Source organism: Nipponia nippon, unplaced genomic scaffold, assembly GCF_047370975.1.
Source record: "Nipponia nippon isolate SJK-2023a ecotype South Korea unplaced genomic scaffold, ASM4737097v1 scaffold_4, whole genome shotgun sequence".
NCBI classification, from domain to species: domain Eukaryota; kingdom Metazoa; phylum Chordata; class Aves; order Pelecaniformes; family Threskiornithidae; genus Nipponia; species Nipponia nippon.
The window spans coordinates 52,470,378-52,489,904 of NW_028262358.1; the positions used below are offsets into that span (position 1 = coordinate 52,470,378).

The window sequence follows — 19,527 nt, forward strand, 5'->3', positions numbered from 1 at the left end:
TGACCCTAGTCATAACCTCCATTCATCCCATGCATGGCAGAGCAATCATGTTCAAAGTCAAAACTAGTCTGTGTCCTCTTCTGCAAGCTTCACATCTCCATTGTCAAACACATGCCCTAAAACAAGATGTTTTCCTAATGGCTCAACATCGGTAAGCTTGGAGGACAAGGCAGAAGACTGTGAGCAGTACGTCTCTGTGGCATGCCACAACGTCTGTACGGACAACAGCTTCATCCCTGCCTTTCCTGACACCTCCAAAATGATAGATGCACATGCTTTTACTATGATAGTATCTACCAGCAAAAATCATTCCAAATACTACTCCAGACCATGAAAAAGAGCCTGGTAACCGGTCCATAAATCACAGTAACAATTTAACATTCACCCTCAACTGACTTTTTGCCTAACTAACTGACTACATGAACAGGCTTCCACGAGCTCTGCTGCAGAAACGCTGCTGGGCTGTTCCCTCTAATGCAGGCAGAGGACTCGACATTCCCAGCTCCTCTGGGGCAGACTTCAGCACTGCCGTGAGGACAAGACTGCAACTTTAACTTGAAGTTTCCTGAATTTCTATTGTTGAAGGCTTTTTAACACTAAAATTTGTGAAAAATAAGATATACATACGATAATAAAGACATTCTAGTAATATGCATGTGCTTGCAGGCTTAACATGTCCCTGTAGTTATATATACATGGATATAAAACACAGATACATGACTCGTAGATTAAAATTAGAAGAGACAATACACACTGGAAAAATCAAAAAAAGACACCACAAAGAGGTAAACATCAAATGGAGAACACCATGCAAAGCAATAGTATTCAAGACAAGGATCTGGTGGTTGTAGTTGCTCGAAGATTAACCAAGATTACAATGCGATGTCCACTGAGAAACATCACAGCACCCAGGGACTGAGGCACTATGGGCTGTCTCTGAAAACATAATGCCAAATGGATGCTGGAGTTCCCACGAGGACCACTGGCAAAATCTTTGCAAAGAGCACTTCCTATTGAATCCACATATTTTCTGAGGAGTTACCAGCACTCTGCTACTCTATACAACACACACTATTCCTTAGATCTCCTAGGCAATGCAATGTATTCAGGAAGTTACAAAAATACCTTTCCTTTTCAACTGCTCATGCTTTGATTCCATATTATCTACTGACAGTAAGTTCCACAGATACCCTGTGTGTTGTATAAAATCCTAAGTCTTCTCATGGGTTCCAACAATACAGTTTTCCACTTAAAGAGTTGGTCCTCTCCTTTGTGTTTCTACAGGGGTCATTAAATACAAATTATTTAGTTATGCTGTTTACCATATCTGCTATTCTGTACTCTAAGCCTCTTCCTTTCTTTCCTTGGTAATTTTTTTGGAGATTTGCCCTTTTTCCTCTGGAAATTCTCTGCTTAAAGATTATAGCTTTCCAGGCTTGCCTAAGATGGTCTGTATCTCAAGCTGAACATGACTATCTCATGATTAACAACGAGCACCTCTCTGAGCTAGCAGAACCAAGCTGGATCCCAAGGGACAAGCATAGAAGGTGTCAGATTGCTTTTCCATACTATGCCCTACAGGGACCTCAAACTGACTTATATGCAGCGACAGAGAAGTCACTTCTTTCCATTGATTTATTAGGTTTTAATTGTCTGTCTGTTCTCCCTGAAGACCGTGCCCTTGATATCTTGCTCCCAGTCATGATGTTGCTCATCTAATTCTGCTAGTGCATTTATACAGCCAAAAACTTTAAACTGCAAGTGACCATGTTGCTCATCAGGCAGGTACAGGCACTACAAAGAACACCAGCATCAAAACAACGAAGTGCACAGTCACTGCAACCACACATGAGGCAGAGACGACAGCTATCTGGTGTGCACATTCCTTGGCAGGACGTTCTCCTTTTGTCAGTCGCCATGAGGACCGAGCTGCTCTCCAAACCTGCTGCCTTGTAAGTCTGACTGGTTGGCTTGACCTGTCATCGCAGGAGATGGAAAAGCTTCATTTGTATCAGTGTGGCCATCTGGAGCATATCCCTTGGGAAAGGCTTGTCAGCCAAGAGTCACAGACAAAACCAACGATGTACCAAGCATAGAAACACAGGGATGGATCAAAGCCCACCTGCAGAATGACAACTACAAAAGGCACTGATAACGTCTCATGAACAGCCAGCATGACAAGGGGGTAAAAACATGACAGTCAGCAGGGGATAACGGAGACTGAGTAAGTTGTGCTTTGCTGCATGCATAAACCAAGCAACAAAAAATTCATGGAAACAGTTCTTCCAACTGGGCTCAGAGCAGTAACAGCAAAAGCCATCTGTTCTGAGCCATGCAGCTCCCAGATTCACCTCTGTTATAATCTTAAAAAAAGGAAAGCTTGTATTTTCCATCTTTTCCTTTCCACACTCTTCTCAAAAGATGCTGTGGGGAGCTATGCCTTAAGAAAAGCCCCTTTGCATTATTTCACACAATTGTGTCACTACAGCATGTGTTTTTCACTTATGATCGTCACTTGGAGACTGACGTTTGTCTCACGAGCACTTAAAAATATCCCTCACTACATGCATTTGAGTTCTTTGATTCAAGACTTCGTCCAAAATGCTCTTTGGTGCACTCCCAGCTGAAACCTTGGTAGCACCCTCTGTCTCCAGCTTATTTTGAAACTTACTCCCGCTCTGGAGGGAGAGGCAGCAAGTCATTGCTCCTTCAGGTCCACTGAGATGACAAAAAACCCACCCTGACAGTCCAGAAGAATTGAGCAGGAGGGTTGCAAGCTCTCCTGGCTGCATGGCTCTGGTCCCCGGGGCTCCCCGCTGCTACTCACACAAAGCGCACGGCCCGGGCTCCAACACACGTGGTTTACATCAGGCCACCGTTTCAGTTCCTGGAGAACTACAGCCCACTGTTCAACTCAGCAGCCACTTCTGGGAGAATAAAACATGAAAGCCATTCCAGCACCAGGCCTCCTGAAAACTTCCAAGCATAAGGCAGTGAGATGGAGAAGGATAGATATAGCATAGACTGTAAAATCACGTACGGTATGTAGAGCTGTAACCCTTCTACAATAAAATCTTCAATTGCTAAGAGAAAATGGAGTGACATTTAGTGAAGAATGTACTTTGTATGTCATAAAAACTTTAATTATTCTCCACTCCCTAATAAACAAAAAATGGAAAAAGCCGAACATTTGGCAGACCCATTTCGGAAGTGTTTTTAAAACCTGCTATTTCAAAAGCAGCATTGGAAAGTGGCTTTTAAATTTGCCACTCAAACTATCCCTTTGTTTAGATACATCTCCTCCACCTGGCTGTCTAATACTAACTCACGTTGGTATTACTCTGTTTTTGTTGCTAGAACTGCTCTTTCTAATTTTCCTTTGGGATTCTCTTGAATGCATCTTTCAAGGTCCTGATATTATTAGCTTGCTTACATTTGAAGTATTTGAAGTTCTTCATCTGGCAAAACCGATTTTATTTCTGGTGGATTGTTCTCTTTGACGTGGCTCAACCATATCGGCCAGAGATAGTGCCAAAATGACTGACAACGTCAGGATTTGTCTTCCCATGCAGGACGGAGCCACAACTCTGACTCTGGCTATTCCTCGAGAGTCCGGCAAACAGCCACAGGATGAGAGCACAGCTGGATTAGGTGGCACCATCCGCAGAATTAGGCTTACAGCCTTTAAGCTTTTGATAACAAATAAATGTCAAATCTACAATATTTGCGTGAGTTTCAAATGTATATGCAGGTATCCTTTTTATCTTTGTTTACTGACTTTAAGTCTAACCTTTTCCAGGCTTAAAAATGGAAGGGGGTAAGGAGGAACTGGACCTCTGTGGTACTCCAGGTTTGACCCAAAGCTCCCTGGCTTCAGTGGGAACCTCTCCTTTATCATGCCTGTCACTGGGAATTCGGTTTGCAAGAAGGGGGACTCACTGATTTAAGAGAAAAAAAAAGGTTAAAGCAAAGCTAACCTATTTCTTTTACACCATCCATACAATAAAGAGGAATAACATGAGCCGTGAATGGGCCTGATAAAGCCATTGATCCCAATTGATTCCTCCATGCACATCCCTCGTACTCAGGAAGGAGGGAATATTAGTGCTTCTCCCCCAAGTGGCACCTGAGGTTTCCCAGTGCTGGCACTGCACCATCCCACAGGACTCCTGACTGTCTCAGCTGGTGGCTCCCGACACACTCAGACCCTTCCTAGTGGGCAAGAAACTCACATTCCTTGGCTTCAGTGGATATTCAATTGCAGAAATAGCAGAAATATCAACTCACAACATCTTAAGCCCTGTTTCTGAGATAAATCAGAGCCTAAGGGCGCTTTAAATGGTGAAGTCTCAATTTAATCTGACTGCAATCACAAACATGACAAAAGCACAGGATAAAGTTAACTGAGCTTGTTTTCCTCTAGATTATCCTTGTATAGGTTGTTCTCTAGCCCTAGTCAGAAGTTCAGTGACAGGAAGGAAACCTGCCTGAGAAACTCAGGACGTGAACCCACGCCGAGCAACTCATGCTGTGGTTAAGACATTGTCTGGAACAAAACGCACCCCTTCAGAGCTTGTGTCTTTCCACGCTGTGTTCATGACTGTAGTCTCCACATTATGTTCACCTCCAATTTGTTCTTTTCATATTCGCATTCTTTATTTATTCAAAAGTGAGGTAACTTCTGTGTTTCTAACAGTCTAAAATGAAGCGTACAGTACCTCAAAACCACGTCAGGAAAGTAAAGAGCAAACATGACACTGCCACAAAGCTAGCAGACCTACAATTTTGGTTAGTCTCCTCTTTAAATTCAGGGTCACCTGACTCATACTGCTTTTTTATGCATATTTTGCTGTCAAATCAGGCATTGAAAATTCCCTGTCCATTGAAGAAGTGGACACCACAGAAGAGAAATCCGCCACACAGTGGTGAATATGTGGAAGGCACGTCTCTCCTGGGACATCCCTGACATCCACCTGCATGCGTGCACCATCCTTACGCACTTCGCACAGCCGCCTCTACAAAGCCTGAGGCCTTTAACTGCACTAGCCCTGGATGCACAGTTGAATCCATGTTAAACCAGCCCATTGGTATTGCAAGAGGTAACACTTTCCTTAGTGGGGAGAAAGTGGCTTCAAGCCCACTTTCCATTGCTGTCTCTGAGTGCAGGAGAAGAAGGTAGGAGAAGAAACGATCCCCTGAGACATTCCCGAGGCAGTGGGATCCCCCTGAGTGACATGGTAAAATCCACCATGGCAGTAGGAAGACATTACATCATCTGCTAGCACTGCTCCGTTTAACTGAAATTTCTGATGGTTTCCTGAAAACATTGAAGAAGACAAAAAATTTGCTCAGACTGACTTAATCTCAGTGTCTTTCTCATATTCTGTGAAGCTGCCACCGAGGGAAAGCTTTCTTTAGAGATTTCCACACGAGGGAACATATGCAGAGCTTTCTTTAAGTTGAAGATTGAACTGGTACTTTTCCACCCACAGCTGATGGTCACACAGGTATGGCTAGACGGGAAGGGTGACCCAGCTGTCCAGGATCACAAGCCCATGGATGCCCTTCTCTCCAGCAGTGACACCAGCATGGAGCTTGCACGATGCCGCTCTGACCAGTCTGGACATGGAACCTGGGTCTGGGAGTCACTGCGTTGCAGCCTACCCACATTTATTCTCACCCCCGTATGGATGGATTGCAGGTGAGCCAGCCTATTCCCCTCTAGGTGGGCCTCAAAGGGTGCCTGCAGGCAAGGTAGTAAAAAAAGAGAGTATTGTTTCTAGGCTGTCATGCATCCCCTCCACCACTGCTTCCCTCCCCGCGTCCCAGCGGCCTGAGCTAGCTTTGAAGTGGGTTGGCAGGGGACACAAGTCAGAGCCAGAACATGTGCTCCTGCGAGCCAACCTCTGTCCTGCTTCCTGCAGGTATGGCCATAGATCTCCAGGGAGGAAAACACACCTACTAAAATTGCACTGCTCATTAGGAGGCTAACTAAACCATGGCAGCATCTTTACGCTGTGCACCTGGACTACTTCTTATGAACCTAAATCTTCACTCCATTGCTCTGCTTTCACGTTAGTGCAATCTCATTAAAATCAGTGGCACGTTACAGAGGCAGTCAAGTGAAGAATGAGGCCCTGCTCATTCAAAGGCTGAAGAAAACACTGTGCCTAATTATCCTGATGGGATATGGACTAGGCTTATGGAAAGTCACAGCAGGCAGCACAGTTCTCTTTCTGCACCAGCTTTCACTCCAACCTCATCAAGCAGTGGCTACCCACATCCATAAAGCACAAAGCTTTATATGCTTCGTTCATATTATTCATTAAAAATACAATTCACATATAAAGTGAAATACTCCTATTCAAATACTTAATTTCCTTCCAAACCTTGCTCAGCTCTTGGCTACTGGGATGTTTTATGGCAGATCCTCAAAGCAGGAGACAAATGCTAACCTTCTCTGTATTGGTTTGGGGTGTCAGGCTGTGGGGGGGGAACTGACAACTCTCAGCCACCTTCACCTTTACATCCCCACTCTACAGAGTCTCTGAAAAAACCATTCATCTTGGGCACTTTAACACCCACCAAATGGACTACATCAGTCATTTGTGGAAACAGTGGCAAGTCTTATCCAAGCCACAATTAGCCAAAAAGTCATGGCTTCAACTGTTCTTTAGATACCTGGGATTTTGAAAATCCCAGAAAACCGTAATTTTCACACACACAAAAAAAAAAAAAAAAAGAAAAATAGGGTCAGTGAGACATTTCTGAAGCAAAGATTAGCTTTGGATCCAAAGTGTTGGCAATCTGGATGGTGTGGCTCTGCTTTTGGTTCATTCCTTTATGCATACCACAGACTTCAACAAATCATCCTCCTTAAGGGCTCTGGATTACTTGCATGTGCAGGGGTTTGGTTTACACCTCTCTCCAAAACCACCTCAATATATCTAAACCTGCTCCCTTACCCTGTAAAGTAGCACAGATTTTTTAATCTACTGGAGATTCACATGTTTATGTAAAGTCTTTCCATTCCATCTCTAGTTGAAGTGCACGTTCAACTTTCCACTAGAAACTGCCAAAAATGCCTCAGACTCGCAAAGTCAGAGAGTAGGAATTCAAGCTTCATCATGCATAGAAGGAAAAAAGAAGTTAAAACTCTCCATTTTTATTTCACATTGCAAACCTTTCATAAATCAGAAAAGTCTGAGAGTTTCCCAAGGTACAGGTTAGCTAAGAACAAAACACTGGCTCAATGTTGGTCTCTGCTCTTTCATTAGCAGTTCTCAGAGATTAAGTTTCTTCACAGGGATTGGAAAAAGTACATCCTAAAATAACAGTCTTTGCTCCTTCCTCTTCATGAAAAATGCAAATAAAAAACCACTAAAACATTATTTATCTACCTGTAACATAAAACTGTTCACAATTCATGTCTTGAAATAACACCAGCCCTGATTCTTCTAAATAACTTTATTCCACATTATTTATTGTCAAAGATCTTTCAAAAGGTACATACATAGCTTTGTACCCTGGAAAGGGAAGCTGGCGGCACACACTCCAAGTCTCCCAAAGTGCAAAACTCATAGATGCTAGATAAAGCGCATGCCAGGGAAATGGCCAGAATAGTATTATCGCTGTTCTCAGGAGCTCTGCATTAGGTTGGGCTCAGATAAGAAACGGATAGGCACAGATCTTCATTACTGACAAATGACCTTCTTATTTCATTTCATTTTCAAAAAGCAAACTTCTGCAGTCATATTCAAAGCAATGTCTTCATGCAAAGCCCTGGTTTGTATTACACACTACCCTATAACTAGTCCTACCATAGCTGAGCAGACATGACTGAGGCAAATGGCAGCAGCCACCTGCAATCACCACATCAGTTTACACATCATGGTCTGTCAACTACTAGCTGGGATGGTCAGCAGAGATCTTACCCAATTAATACCCTTGAAAAGCAGCTGAACATACCAAAAAGATACACTCACAGCTCTTCAGGTTTGTAAAAGAGAATCCATGCCATCTTCCTTGGTGTAGCTCAGGGATATCTAGAACTGAAAACACAAATATCTACAAAGCAACTGATGGTTTGGCCTCCAATGTTGAGGTGCAAAACTTGCGGCTTCTCCCCATGCAGCACAGAGTATCCCTGACCAGTGGGATATACAGCAAGAGGGACATTCGGAGAAGAAAATCAACCCTTCAAGTCAACAAAGCCTCTGCAAAAATCAGGAGAGCAAGACTCAGGAAGGACCATGGTAGACTTTCAGAGTCTTTAACATGCCATAGCTAGCAGCCTGCCAGAGCCATACATTACTAATGTGCATGGACTCCTATTTTGTGTTATTCATGTATCGTTGTTTGAGCACACAAAGTGGGAGATTTGGAAGGAGGGGTGGAGTGAAAGGGTGTATTGATACAGTATGCTCTCCGACTGCTGCTAGGTAACCCTCTGACACTGAGCTGGCATTGGCGCAGTTCAGAGAAATGAAGCTTTCAAATACCAAAACACCCATCCGGCATTGCCCGCTTTGCTTGTGAGCTCTGAACATCCCGTCACCAACACTGGCCAGCCCCTATAATGAGCTCCTGCTGAAAACCAGCCCTTACATCTATGACTAGTATCTTCTACTGTCACAGGGCTTTGACTAGACCTGCATGGCATGCAAGGAGATGTTACTCAACAGAGTTATGGGCAGCCTGGATCTGGACATTCTGCATGGCCAATGCTGGGGAAGCAGCCCTGCAGTGACAGCAGAGACAAAGCCCTAGCTTGGACTCTTCAAATCAAGGCTGGCCACTACTAGCAAGGCAAAGAAATTTGCACTGCTTTACAAGTAGCTTAAGCAACTCACTACTGTCTTCTGGGTTGGCCATCTGCTACCGTTCAGTAGCACAAACATTTTGTTAAAGCAGCAAAGCTTCCTGAAACACACTGATTTCCTTCCATACAAAGGGGCCCCAAATTACTCAAAAGATCCTACAGACATTTCAAAGTTTCACTATTTGCCTTCTCGGTTTTTACAGGGACTGCTTGTAACCATAACAAAAGTTTGGGTTTTTTTAAAAATATGTATTTATACAGCACAAGCAGCTTAAAATATATATTCGCAAGAGGCCCCTCTTGCTGAAAAGGCCAAATGGCTCCTTTCTTATTGCCAAAAATCTTGCAAACCCTATGGCTAATTTTATGGAGGCTCTTATGTTTGTATTCATAGGGTCTGTTTCTGCCACCCTTACTGCAATTATTAGCAGCCTGTTCTGCAAGGCAATGGTCTTAAGAAAAAACTTGCTTCTCCCCAATGAAAGCAACAGGTAGAATGGTGGAAAAATGCTAAAAATAATCCCCCCTCTCTTCAGGCACACCACCTTCTTTCAGAAACACCCATACTAACCCATCAGCTACTCTGATGCTTGCCCCCACCAGACCCTGAGGTCCATCAATTACCTGAGCTCTCACTTCAGCTCTCTCCACTGGGCTGACATCCTTCCTCTCTCCCTGCAGGTGCTAGAAAAAAAAACCCAACTTGTTTTCTCTTGTATTTCTTTCTCCCTCCCCTCCGCCGACACATACATGGACGGTTCCTTCCCTCCATTCCTAATGGGGAGTGTGGAAACCATCCTCTCCCAGACATGCTCCCACTGCATCACTGTGCAGGCACAGCCATGCCCACACCAGCCTTCCTGCATCGCTACGACTGCCCTGTGCTAGCACAACATGGGACGGCTGGCTTGCCACCACCACAAGGAAAGACCTAAGCCAATACAAAGCCATTTCTCTTTTAACTTTACTGAAGCGGTGGTCTGAAATCTATTTCCACCCCTCCAAGGTTTCACACTCATTCCCATTCCCATGTCACATCATCAGCTGCAGGTTTCCAGCCCAACCTGCACAGCGTGGTACCAAACACGACCAGAACCCCACAATGTCTCATAGCACTCATCAGTCCTCCCTGAGGGTAATTTAAGAAGCTGTTTTTGCTGGAAAGTGAGGGAAGTGATGAAAGTGAGTGTGTTTGCGGAGGTGTCTGGCCCTCAGCAATCAGCACTTCCAAGGGCATGGCACGTCCTGCACCGGGGACTGAACTGCTGGGAAGGCAGCTGAGGAGCACGTATGGTCTGAGACATCTCGTGGCAATGAACAGGTATTACCTTGCACTCAGCAACTAAAACCCAGCAGCTCTGACCCTGACTGGGAAGGGCTTTCATGAAGACGCACATGGTACCCGCTGAGCGGTCGGTCCCCTGACACCGATTTCAGCAGGCACTCACGTTCCCGGAGGAGCAGCTTGACTTACGGTAGCCATTAAGAGTGAAGAACAGGAACTCAGCGCCCTGGCACAGCAATCATCACATTGCAAACAAAAAGAGTACGGTACTATACACATCTAACAAGAAAATTTGGCTTGCTAATATTGCTGTTTAAGGTTTAAACTTTCTAGGTTTTCAATACTGTTGCTGTGCCATCACAGAAGAGCTTATTTTCTTCTGTTTAATTTTGTTTTCTGTTGGCTTTGTTTCTTTGGGAAGAGATCAATTTCTTCTGTGTCTGCAAGCACCAGACACTTCAAGGGACGGAAGCCATTCGGGATCTTCTTGGTGGGTCATCATGGTACGAAAAGGTATTCAGGTCTTTACAGCCACGCACTCCGAGTGCAGCTCTTCCCCTCTTCTCTGCGTACATACAGCTTTGGACCTGCGACTCCGGAGCAGGGCTCCAGCATCACCAAAGCTGCCCTAAGATCCTACAACATAGCAAGTATCTAGATCGATAGTAAATCATTTCACTCACAAAAGAAACAAGTTAAGCAACACAGAAGTAAATAAAAAGCAGGAATTAAAAATCACTTTCTAAACAGTCCCAAGTAGACTCTGAAGTTGACTGACTGGAATGTATGGAAAGCTGGGATACTCTACATTTTCAGGCTCTCCAAGCCTGTGCTCACAGTCTTTCACCAGAGAAATGTGACCTGATCACCAAGCTGAATTTATCCTCAAGCACCTCTCTGTGGTGCAGCTGGATTAACATCCCCAGACTGGAGAGGAAGACACCAAGCCTCATCAGTTTGCAGGTTCAATCCAGCAAAATAATATGCATGTACTTCCTTCAGCTGTGTCCAGCTATTTCAGGGAGTACCACCACACACAGCAGATAAGCATGTGTGTAAGCGTATCGCAAATCACAGCCCAATACATGATAGACCAGAGGCAGTCTACAGCAGGGACAACATCAGAACCCGTGTCCTGAGTCGTGGAGGGGAACTTGAGCCCATGCACCCCTCTCCACCTCAGGGGACAGTCAGCTCACCGCTATGCAGGGATGTTATGTGCAACGACAGTACAAAACCAACAGTCTCTTACTGAGGTTTGATAAAACCCTGCAGAGATACTACTGAGCATCTCGGAAAAGATTTCAGTCATTACTTCTTGTTTGGAAAGTTTCAAGCAGAAGAGTACAGCGGCTTAGGTTGGGCAGTTCTCCAGCACCACAGTGCGGAAAAAGCATTCAACTCATTTTGAAAACAGGGCCGATGGAGCCCAGGAAAGGTGAGATGTCACTTTGAAAGTCTGTCTCAGACCTATGAATGAAACCAGGTCTTGTGATCCCCAGCCCACCTCCCCAGTAATAAGACTGCAGACGCTTACCAAATACGTCTATTAAAAATACATGCAACCTGAAATCAGGCTGAAGTCTCAATCCATGGCTCAGACGGACCCTTTCCATCACTGCCATTCGCTCTTAAATTGTTTATAATATATTTACTTTGGGAGACCAGAAACGTCAAACCGATAGCACAGGGAGGAGAGAAGCGGACGCGAAGCTCAGCTGACGCAGACGGTAAGGCTGCGTACACATAACCCAGAGCACCCACTCCTGCAAAGTGCGGCAAGCTTTCTGCCAAGTCTCCGGAATGCCGACGGCTTCATGCTGCTACAGCCTCTCCGTGCGTGAGCTGCGGGGCCATCTGCAAAGCATCCAACGCGGTCTTTAGACCACACAATTATGTCACCAAACTCGGCATGGCTTCAAAAGGTGATGAAAGGGAAAGGCATTCAGACTATGCGAAAGTGCAGCTCAACTGCTCATGCAGGGCCAGATTCTGACACCGTTAGGTATTTCAGCAGGGCTGCCCCGTGAAGCAAGACACTACCCAGCAGGAATAACAGCATCTAAATCCAGGCCCCCATCTATCTGGCCGCAGCCTGCACGCTGGGATGCTCTGGCCCAAGGACCTCAGCAGCACAGGCAAAACTAAATGCTGGCTTCCCGAGGCTGAAAAGACAAGGCCCGGCTACTTCTGCAGCAGGAGAGCAGGGACCGGAGAGCAAACCCCCAGGGCTCGCTGCTTCTGATGCTGCCGGTGGGGCGGCTGAGGTGGGCACAGTGTGCTTCTCCCACGCTTCCCTCCCTCGGCAGCGGGAGCACCCGGGGGCTCTGCGAGGGCTGGCCAGGCGGGTGGCAGGGCTCGGGCCAGGTGCTGGATGCCATGAGCGGCCAGCCACAGCAGCATGGTTTGCCAGTCACATCTGCTGCTTTCTGTTGCGGGAGTTTTAAGGTAAACTCAGTAGTTGTTGCCTGTTACCAACTAAACCCCTTCCCGCCACGTACGCCCTTCCAAGGATGCCACTCTGAGAGGAGGGATAAAGCACTTCTTTACAAAGTACCACAACAAATTATGCTGACTATTCAGTTGCTCTTATTTTTGCCTTCTTTTCAGAGACAAACTAACATTCCAGCTCCAGCAGTTCTGCACTTTTTCCCCAAAAAAAAGTTTCAGCCAAAATATGGCAGCCAACTATACAGTAAACATGATGACAAATAACCATTTGAAGAGCTGCCTCTTATTTTACAGCAGATGTATATATTAAGAACAACCAAATCCTCCAGTGGAAAAAATAATTAGTTTTAGCGCCAGAAAAATACAACAGTCGGAAAGATTTGCTGGAACCAGGACTGTTGCGAGATGCCCAAGAGGACTTGATGACTGAGTAATAGTGAAATAGCTGCGCTGGAACAATGAAATATGAACACACTCCACAGTCCTCACAGGGTAATTTGCTCTGTTTAATGAAGAGCTGATTTGATGATCAAGTTACTCAGTGAAGAGGGGTGATTTAAAACGCACACTTCTCCAGACCGCTTGCTAATACCTACGTAGTTAAATTTGGATGTACCTTTTAGGTCTTCTTCCAGGGCAAGAAGCAGCTTGGACTGCTTTCCTTACAACAGGATTTCAGTATTCCAGCTCACGTAACTAACAACGTTCCCTTTGTTTAGGAAAAGCTCTCTGTTTAGAGCACACAATTTCTACATGACTTTGGTCTTTCTTCCACCTTTCCTCGTTTCTTCACTCCTCGGGGCTATTTGCTTTAAATATAGACCAACTCTGCCAAATGCAAGCACCTACACCAAAACGGGGCCACACACGCAGACTGATTTCAGAGGCACTGAAGCGTGGTCGGCTCTTGCCGCAGCAGGGGGGTGCGACACAGCCGGGGTATGCACACGAGAAGAGCTCCCACGTCCCGCAGAGCAGATGTAATTCATGAAGGGCTAACGGCGGGCTGCTCGGGATGATGACTGCTGCTCGGGAAACGTATGACACAACCTACACAGATTTTAACCGTCCTGAAAATGCTGTGAATGGTATGATGATCTTAAGGGTCTTTTCCAACCTTAATGATTCTACGATTAAAACAGCCTGAAGCCTGAACATGCATTTGCAGAAACTCTGAAGGGCAGAGGAGGAGAGAAGACCTTACATTACACCCCAGAGAGCAGTCCTGGGGGACCAGGGAGGAGAAATCTGTGTCTGCAGAGCTACGCGTGCCAGAAACCCAGAAGCCGTGTGCCTTAGGAGGGCAGGACATGGGACGAGAGGTCTGGAGAGAGGCAGGTACCAGGATCCCCTCCAGGACGAAGGAGGCGGAGGAAGCTCAGCAGCCTGCACAGGTCTGGCTGGGGACCAGAGGCACATGAGCTGTCAGCACAACCTCCCATCTCCCCAGGCAAGCCAAGACCACGCAATGAAGGAGCCACCGTGTAAACACCGTTTGATGTTGCTCTTGTTAACTCTGCTACCAGTATAGTAGTTAAGCGCTCAACCGTGTGGTCTACCGTAGAAAAAGCTCTTTTTCATTACAAGCTTGTCTAAGGTTTAAAGAGGAACCAGGGAAACCTGACACTTTCCAGGTGCTTGTATGTCCCCAAAGGAAATGAATCCAACTAAGGAGGTGCTGCGGCAAACACTGCTGCTGCCCGCAAGTAAGAATAAATGCAAGAGCTGGGGTCAGAGCAGCAGGAGTCCATCTGCCAGGTGCAGGGTCACTGCAAAATGTCCTCGCTGGTTTAAATGCCCCTTTGGTAAGAGGCAGGCAGTGGAGATGCAGGCTGAACCATACCGTTCCTCTAAATCCCTAAACATCCAGGGTGTGGAGGAGAATTTAGAAACGTGTGTCCTAGAGGCTCAGGGAACAGACAGCAAAGCAAAAGATCTCAGCAGTTCTTATTTGTTAAATCTTGTGCTTTTTAAGCCACTGTCTTGATCTTGGCAGTGCTTATTTTGGCACTGCAGTTTGTGAACATTCAACACAGATTGTAGGTTTTGCAGCCAACAGCACAGCAGAATAAGCAGCAGTATAGCAAACACATATAAGAAAATGTAAATGTGATTTCAAAGGCTTTATACTGGATCACACACAGCGAAGGATCTTCCAGATGACCTCCCACTTCTTCAAAATACCCATCACTCCTCTATTGCCCTGAAAATGTAAGCCATAGCACCCCTCAGAGGCTATGGTGTCAGTGCAAACACAGCCAAAACGCAAGTTCTCAGCCCACATGGAAGCAAAACATTTGGGCTTCTCACGACCCAGAGGGAAAGGATCTCTCCAGCTTCAAGATCTGCTGCTCCCCTCTGGGTTTCACTGCGTCGTAACTCGGCACTTCATCCCTCCCTCCAGTGCTGGGCAGGGGCACAGGCTGCAGGGGTGAAGCGATCTCTCATCTTGGGGAATAACAAAAACGCTCATAGTTCCAAGCAAATAAAGTTTCAACTGCACTCAAAGGAATAAAAGCAATCCTGTAGTGCAACACACCAGTGAAATCGTCGCTGCTTTACGGGGCTGTAAAACAGAAAAGACAAGTGGCGATTTGGGGGGGAGAAAAGCACAACAGGGAGCGCTGGTACCTGCCTGAGGGAGCAGCGCAGTGCCTGCAGCGCTGGGACTGCCCGCTCAAGGCTGCACAAGAGCGCGGTACGCCTGCAAACAGCAGCACGGAGCTTCCCGAGAGGAAGGCTCATCAACGTCTCCACCATTCCCTCTGGAGAAGCGACCACTTCACCTGCTTAGTGCCTTAGCAGTCTACGGGAGGCATAGCTAAACATCCACGCTCCCTCCTCTCCCTGAGCAGAAATCACACACAGAACAAGCGGTAAACGTTCCTGTGATACATGCATGGACCTAGCTATGAACAGTTTGCTTGGGAAGGCAAGGGAGGAATTAAGGAATACTAATTCATGAAGACAGGTAACTCAAGTTAAACAAGATAAGCAGATCCTGACATTTCAAAACTAAAAAAAAAAAAAAAAAAAAAAGTGCTGGTTTTGCTGCAGGTTTTTGAGTACTTGGGATCACAGTCAGGCTACCAAACACAGGCTCACTCTGGAGGTCTTTGGTCAAGAAAAGGTTCCAGTCCTGGTTATACCTAAACTGCAGCAGTGTAAATTTAAGAGACCCAATGCCTCATGCCAGCACATCCCGATGCCACCTTAGCCACACACCTGAGCACTTCCAAAGTGATGGAGAGAGCTGGGTGACACAGTGACACAGCTGCCAGCTGGAGAAGCCATGGGTCCTAGAAGAGCACCAGAAACTGAGCCTGGTGAAAACACTGCTTTGCTTTATTAATCTGAAGATAATGGACCACCTGCAGATGGCTACAGACAACTTGCAGTAAACATAAAGTCCAACCTCAGTTATCTTGAGACTCAGAAGCCACATTTACCATTTCAGTGTCCTGCCTGAGAAATGTCAGCATCACTTGAGCACTGAATGCGTCCGAGGAAGGAGCTGTATTTTTGGGGCATATGAATGCTCACTCAATGCACTGGATCATACAGACAAGATCCCATTCCCTCTGCAGGCAGAGAGAAAGCATACCGTGTCTTTATTTTGCTCCACGATCTACTCAGCCCCCCTCTGTTTTCTTTCTGTATAGCTCAGCTTCTGAAAGCATGTCCAGCCAGCCTCGGTCCATGTGCTGTCTGAAGAGCTGGAATTACAGACTTGGACAGCACAAGGGCTTTCATACCTCTGACACACCCAGAGGCTGGTATGGAGCTATACAGTTAAGACCATTACAGCGTTGTCCTAAATAACTGAGAAGATACATTCCTTAGAGCTAAATGAAGTGGAAAATTCCCTTCTGCTTTCTCTGTTAATGTCACACAGTCCAGACAAGGAGGGAGAACGAGAGCTAGTGCTGCTGTCAGCAAAGCTCTTGTTCTGGGCTCAGCCTCTTCTTAACTTTCCTCCCAAATTTCTCCCACTGGCCACAGGTGGTGCTTGAATATTGTTTGTATAAAAGCAACAGAGGAGGGTTTCTACAGGAGGACTGCTTTCCGCTGTCAGTATGTGCGCTACATCCTTCCACACGCGGGATCTGGCAGGAAGCAGCAAAAATCTGCCTTGGCAAAACACAAATGGGATCTGCCCCTAAACTGGCTCCAGCACAACACCTTCTCTTACGCTTCCTTGGCCCGAGACATAGCACTGCACATAACAATCCTGGGCACATGCCCCACGCTGACTTTCCATTTTGATAAACAGAAGCAGAGTCAAGGTCAGCACCAGCCCACTGCCAGACCCTCACTGGGGAAAAATCTTTTCTTTCTTTCCACAGACAAAAAAACGAAGGGCTCTTTCACTTCATTTGTTGAGCCCCTCTGCTGAGCCGAGGCAGCCTCCCCATCTCCCAGACACAGCACTTGGGCAAAGGCTCCAAAGCGCAGAGTGAGTCTGGGACAGGTCACCTGGACAGCGCGCGCTGGAAAGGCGAGGAGAGGAGAACGGGAAGGGACCATTTCAGACATGGCTAGAAGATGAGAAAGCAAGGCTAAGGGCAGCAAAGGCACTCAGCGATAGCTTTTAACCCCTGAGAAAGGACTCCAGCACCCACTAGCCCTCCTGCCTGAGACTGCACTTCTTCAGGGCACAGTCTGGGTTTAGTGGCTTATAAACCACTCTCTAGACTGGAGAAGGAAAGCAGTGCCCGCTCAGCGTGGCCAGCACACCACCAGGGACAAGTAGCACACGTGCAGCTCACACCCGCGTCCCGTACAGCCCCTCTGGGGGTTAACAGCGCAGCGTTCCCACTCAAGCAGGTTTTGGTGTGCCGCAGAGGTCCGTAGCTGGGAAGCACGCAGTGCTCCACACAGTACTATGCCAAGACATTTGGGTTTGTTCAGAAATTGGCTTGGTTTTACAGCACGTTGGTGTGGGACTGCAAACGAAGAAAGACTGCACTGAAAATTTTGGATGTAACATCCATAAAGTTTCAGACTCCCCTAGAATCACTTTAGACATCACACAGTCAGAGAAGCAAAAGCCTGCCTGTGCTCAACAGCTAACTTTTCCTCAGAGGCTATGACATTTCCCATGGATGTTGCCCATGCTATCAGCACACAAACTCCCCTGCTCCCTTCCTTCCTTCTCCTCTCGCTTGCCAGCAGGCAGCCCCAGCAACAGCAGAGCCGGTTCCCCCTCCATCTCCCGCTCCCGCTGCCACAGAGCAGCGCTACTACAAATCTACTTCCAGGAGAGCGAAGCCAGGCTTAACCTGGACGGGCACGGCACGGAAAGAGAGACAGCAGTGGATACACGGGCACCTGTCAGCAAAGCTGCTCTGTGCTCAGCCTCCTGCAAATGTGCTCTGCCGCTACCCTGCGACTGTGCACCCTGCGAGCCACACACCGCCAGCAGCCCACGAGGAGAGGGCTGCGCAGGGTCTTCAAACCAGGCTTGAAGATGTTTTCCTTGCTCTAGGTTACGCAGATTTTCCAGTTTGTTTAGCTGCACACTGAAACGCACCAGGAGCCACGGGTGACATGAGGTCCTGCTCAGCCCTGAGCTGCTGGGGCAGTGAGATGCTCCCGTCCTTGACTGGCTCCTCTGCAGCCACAGCACAGGGCTGGAGATGGGGCAGCCACCGCGTCCAGAGCCAGGGCGCAGGTGTCCCCATACCGCCCTGGCCACTGCAAGCCCAGCAGTTAAAACCCGATGCTGAAATGCCTCCCCGTGTCCCTGTATACCCTGCCTCTAGCCGGGCGCTGGTGCAAAGACCTTGCGGGCACAGGCCGAGGCAGACGCGGGGCTCGGCGCTGCCTGCGGCGCCGCGGGGGCTGCAGTTAACCCACACCGCTCCCACGCGGGAAAGGAGGGGGAAGATCCGCCACCCCACACCAGGACCCCACCTCCAGAGCAGCTTAAACCGGAGGCTGAGAGCCCGGGGAATCCTGACAGCAGCCCCAGCCTCGCCCGGGCTGATCCAGGCTCCGATCCACAGGGCTCCGGCGGCGGGAACGAAGCCAAGAGCGATCTCGGCCGACTTTCCACAGGGATGCTCAGCGGGGGCTGCCCGGTGTCAGCCCCGTCCACCGAGCGAGCGGGGCCCTTCAGCCGACGCCAGGCGGGACGGCGGGACCGGCACCCGCTGCCAGCGGCAGGAAGGCACAGAGGGGCTGGAGGCAGGAGGGAAGGAGCCCTCCGATGCCCTCGGCGCCCGTTTGGCCGGGAGCGCCCTTGCGGGCTGCAGCCCCGCGGCGGACCCAAGCGCCGCCGAGCCGCAGCGGGCCGGCTGCGGAGGGCCCCGGCCTCCGGCAGCCGCGGGGGTCCCCCAGGCCCTCGGCGCCGGGCTCGCCCCGGCTCTGCAGACCCTCCCTGCCCGCTCGGGTCTCCCACCCCAGCCGGCGGGAGGGCAGCGCTGCAGCGGCCGCTCCGCCCGCCCCGGCGCCGGCGGAGGGACCGGCAGAGACACGGGGCAGCGGCAGGTGCCTCGGCCGGGGCACGGCAGGCGGCCCGGCTCGGCCAGGCGGGGTGACCGCCCGCGATGCCCCGAGGCACCCGGTCGCCCCTCACCGCAGCGCCCCGAAACGGCCCCGCACCTCCCCGCCGCGCAGCCCGCGGGGGCGAGCGGGGCACGCCAGGCGTGGGGGCCGGCAGCCACACGCGCGGGCCGGCAGAGGCTCCCCCACGGCCGCGCAGAGCGGAGGCGCCTCCGGGCGGGCGCCCGGGGCGGCTGCCTACCTGGCGCGGCGGCGGGCAGCAGGGCGGCGAGGAGCAGCAGGGCGGCCCAGGGCCCCGCCATGGGGCCGGGGGTCGCGGGGCGCGGGCGGCGGGAGCGGCGGGGCGCGGAGCTGCCGCCCGCCCGGCGTCCGTCTCCGCGGGGCTGCCCCGCTGCTTCCTGCGCGCCCCGTCGTCTCCTCCTCCCGGGCTGCCGGGAGACTGCAGCGGGGCGGCCCCGCCGAG

At 48.8% G+C, this 19,527-nt stretch overlaps 1 protein-coding gene across 2 annotated transcripts in view; it reads right to left on the reverse strand.

Moving 5' to 3' along the window:
* FNDC1 (fibronectin type III domain containing 1) overlaps window positions 1–19,416 on the reverse strand; it is a 74,437-nt gene extending 55,021 nt beyond the window's left edge. For both annotated transcript variants that reach the window (XM_087774883.1, XM_087774882.1), the window contains exon 1: window positions 19,306–19,416. In XM_087774883.1, the coding sequence (XP_087631009.1) occupies window positions 19,306–19,366 (61 nt within the window). In that variant the 5' untranslated portion in view covers window positions 19,367–19,416. The remainder of the gene's footprint in view (window positions 1–19,305) is intronic.
* Between the last annotated feature and the right edge of the window lie 111 nt (window positions 19,417–19,527).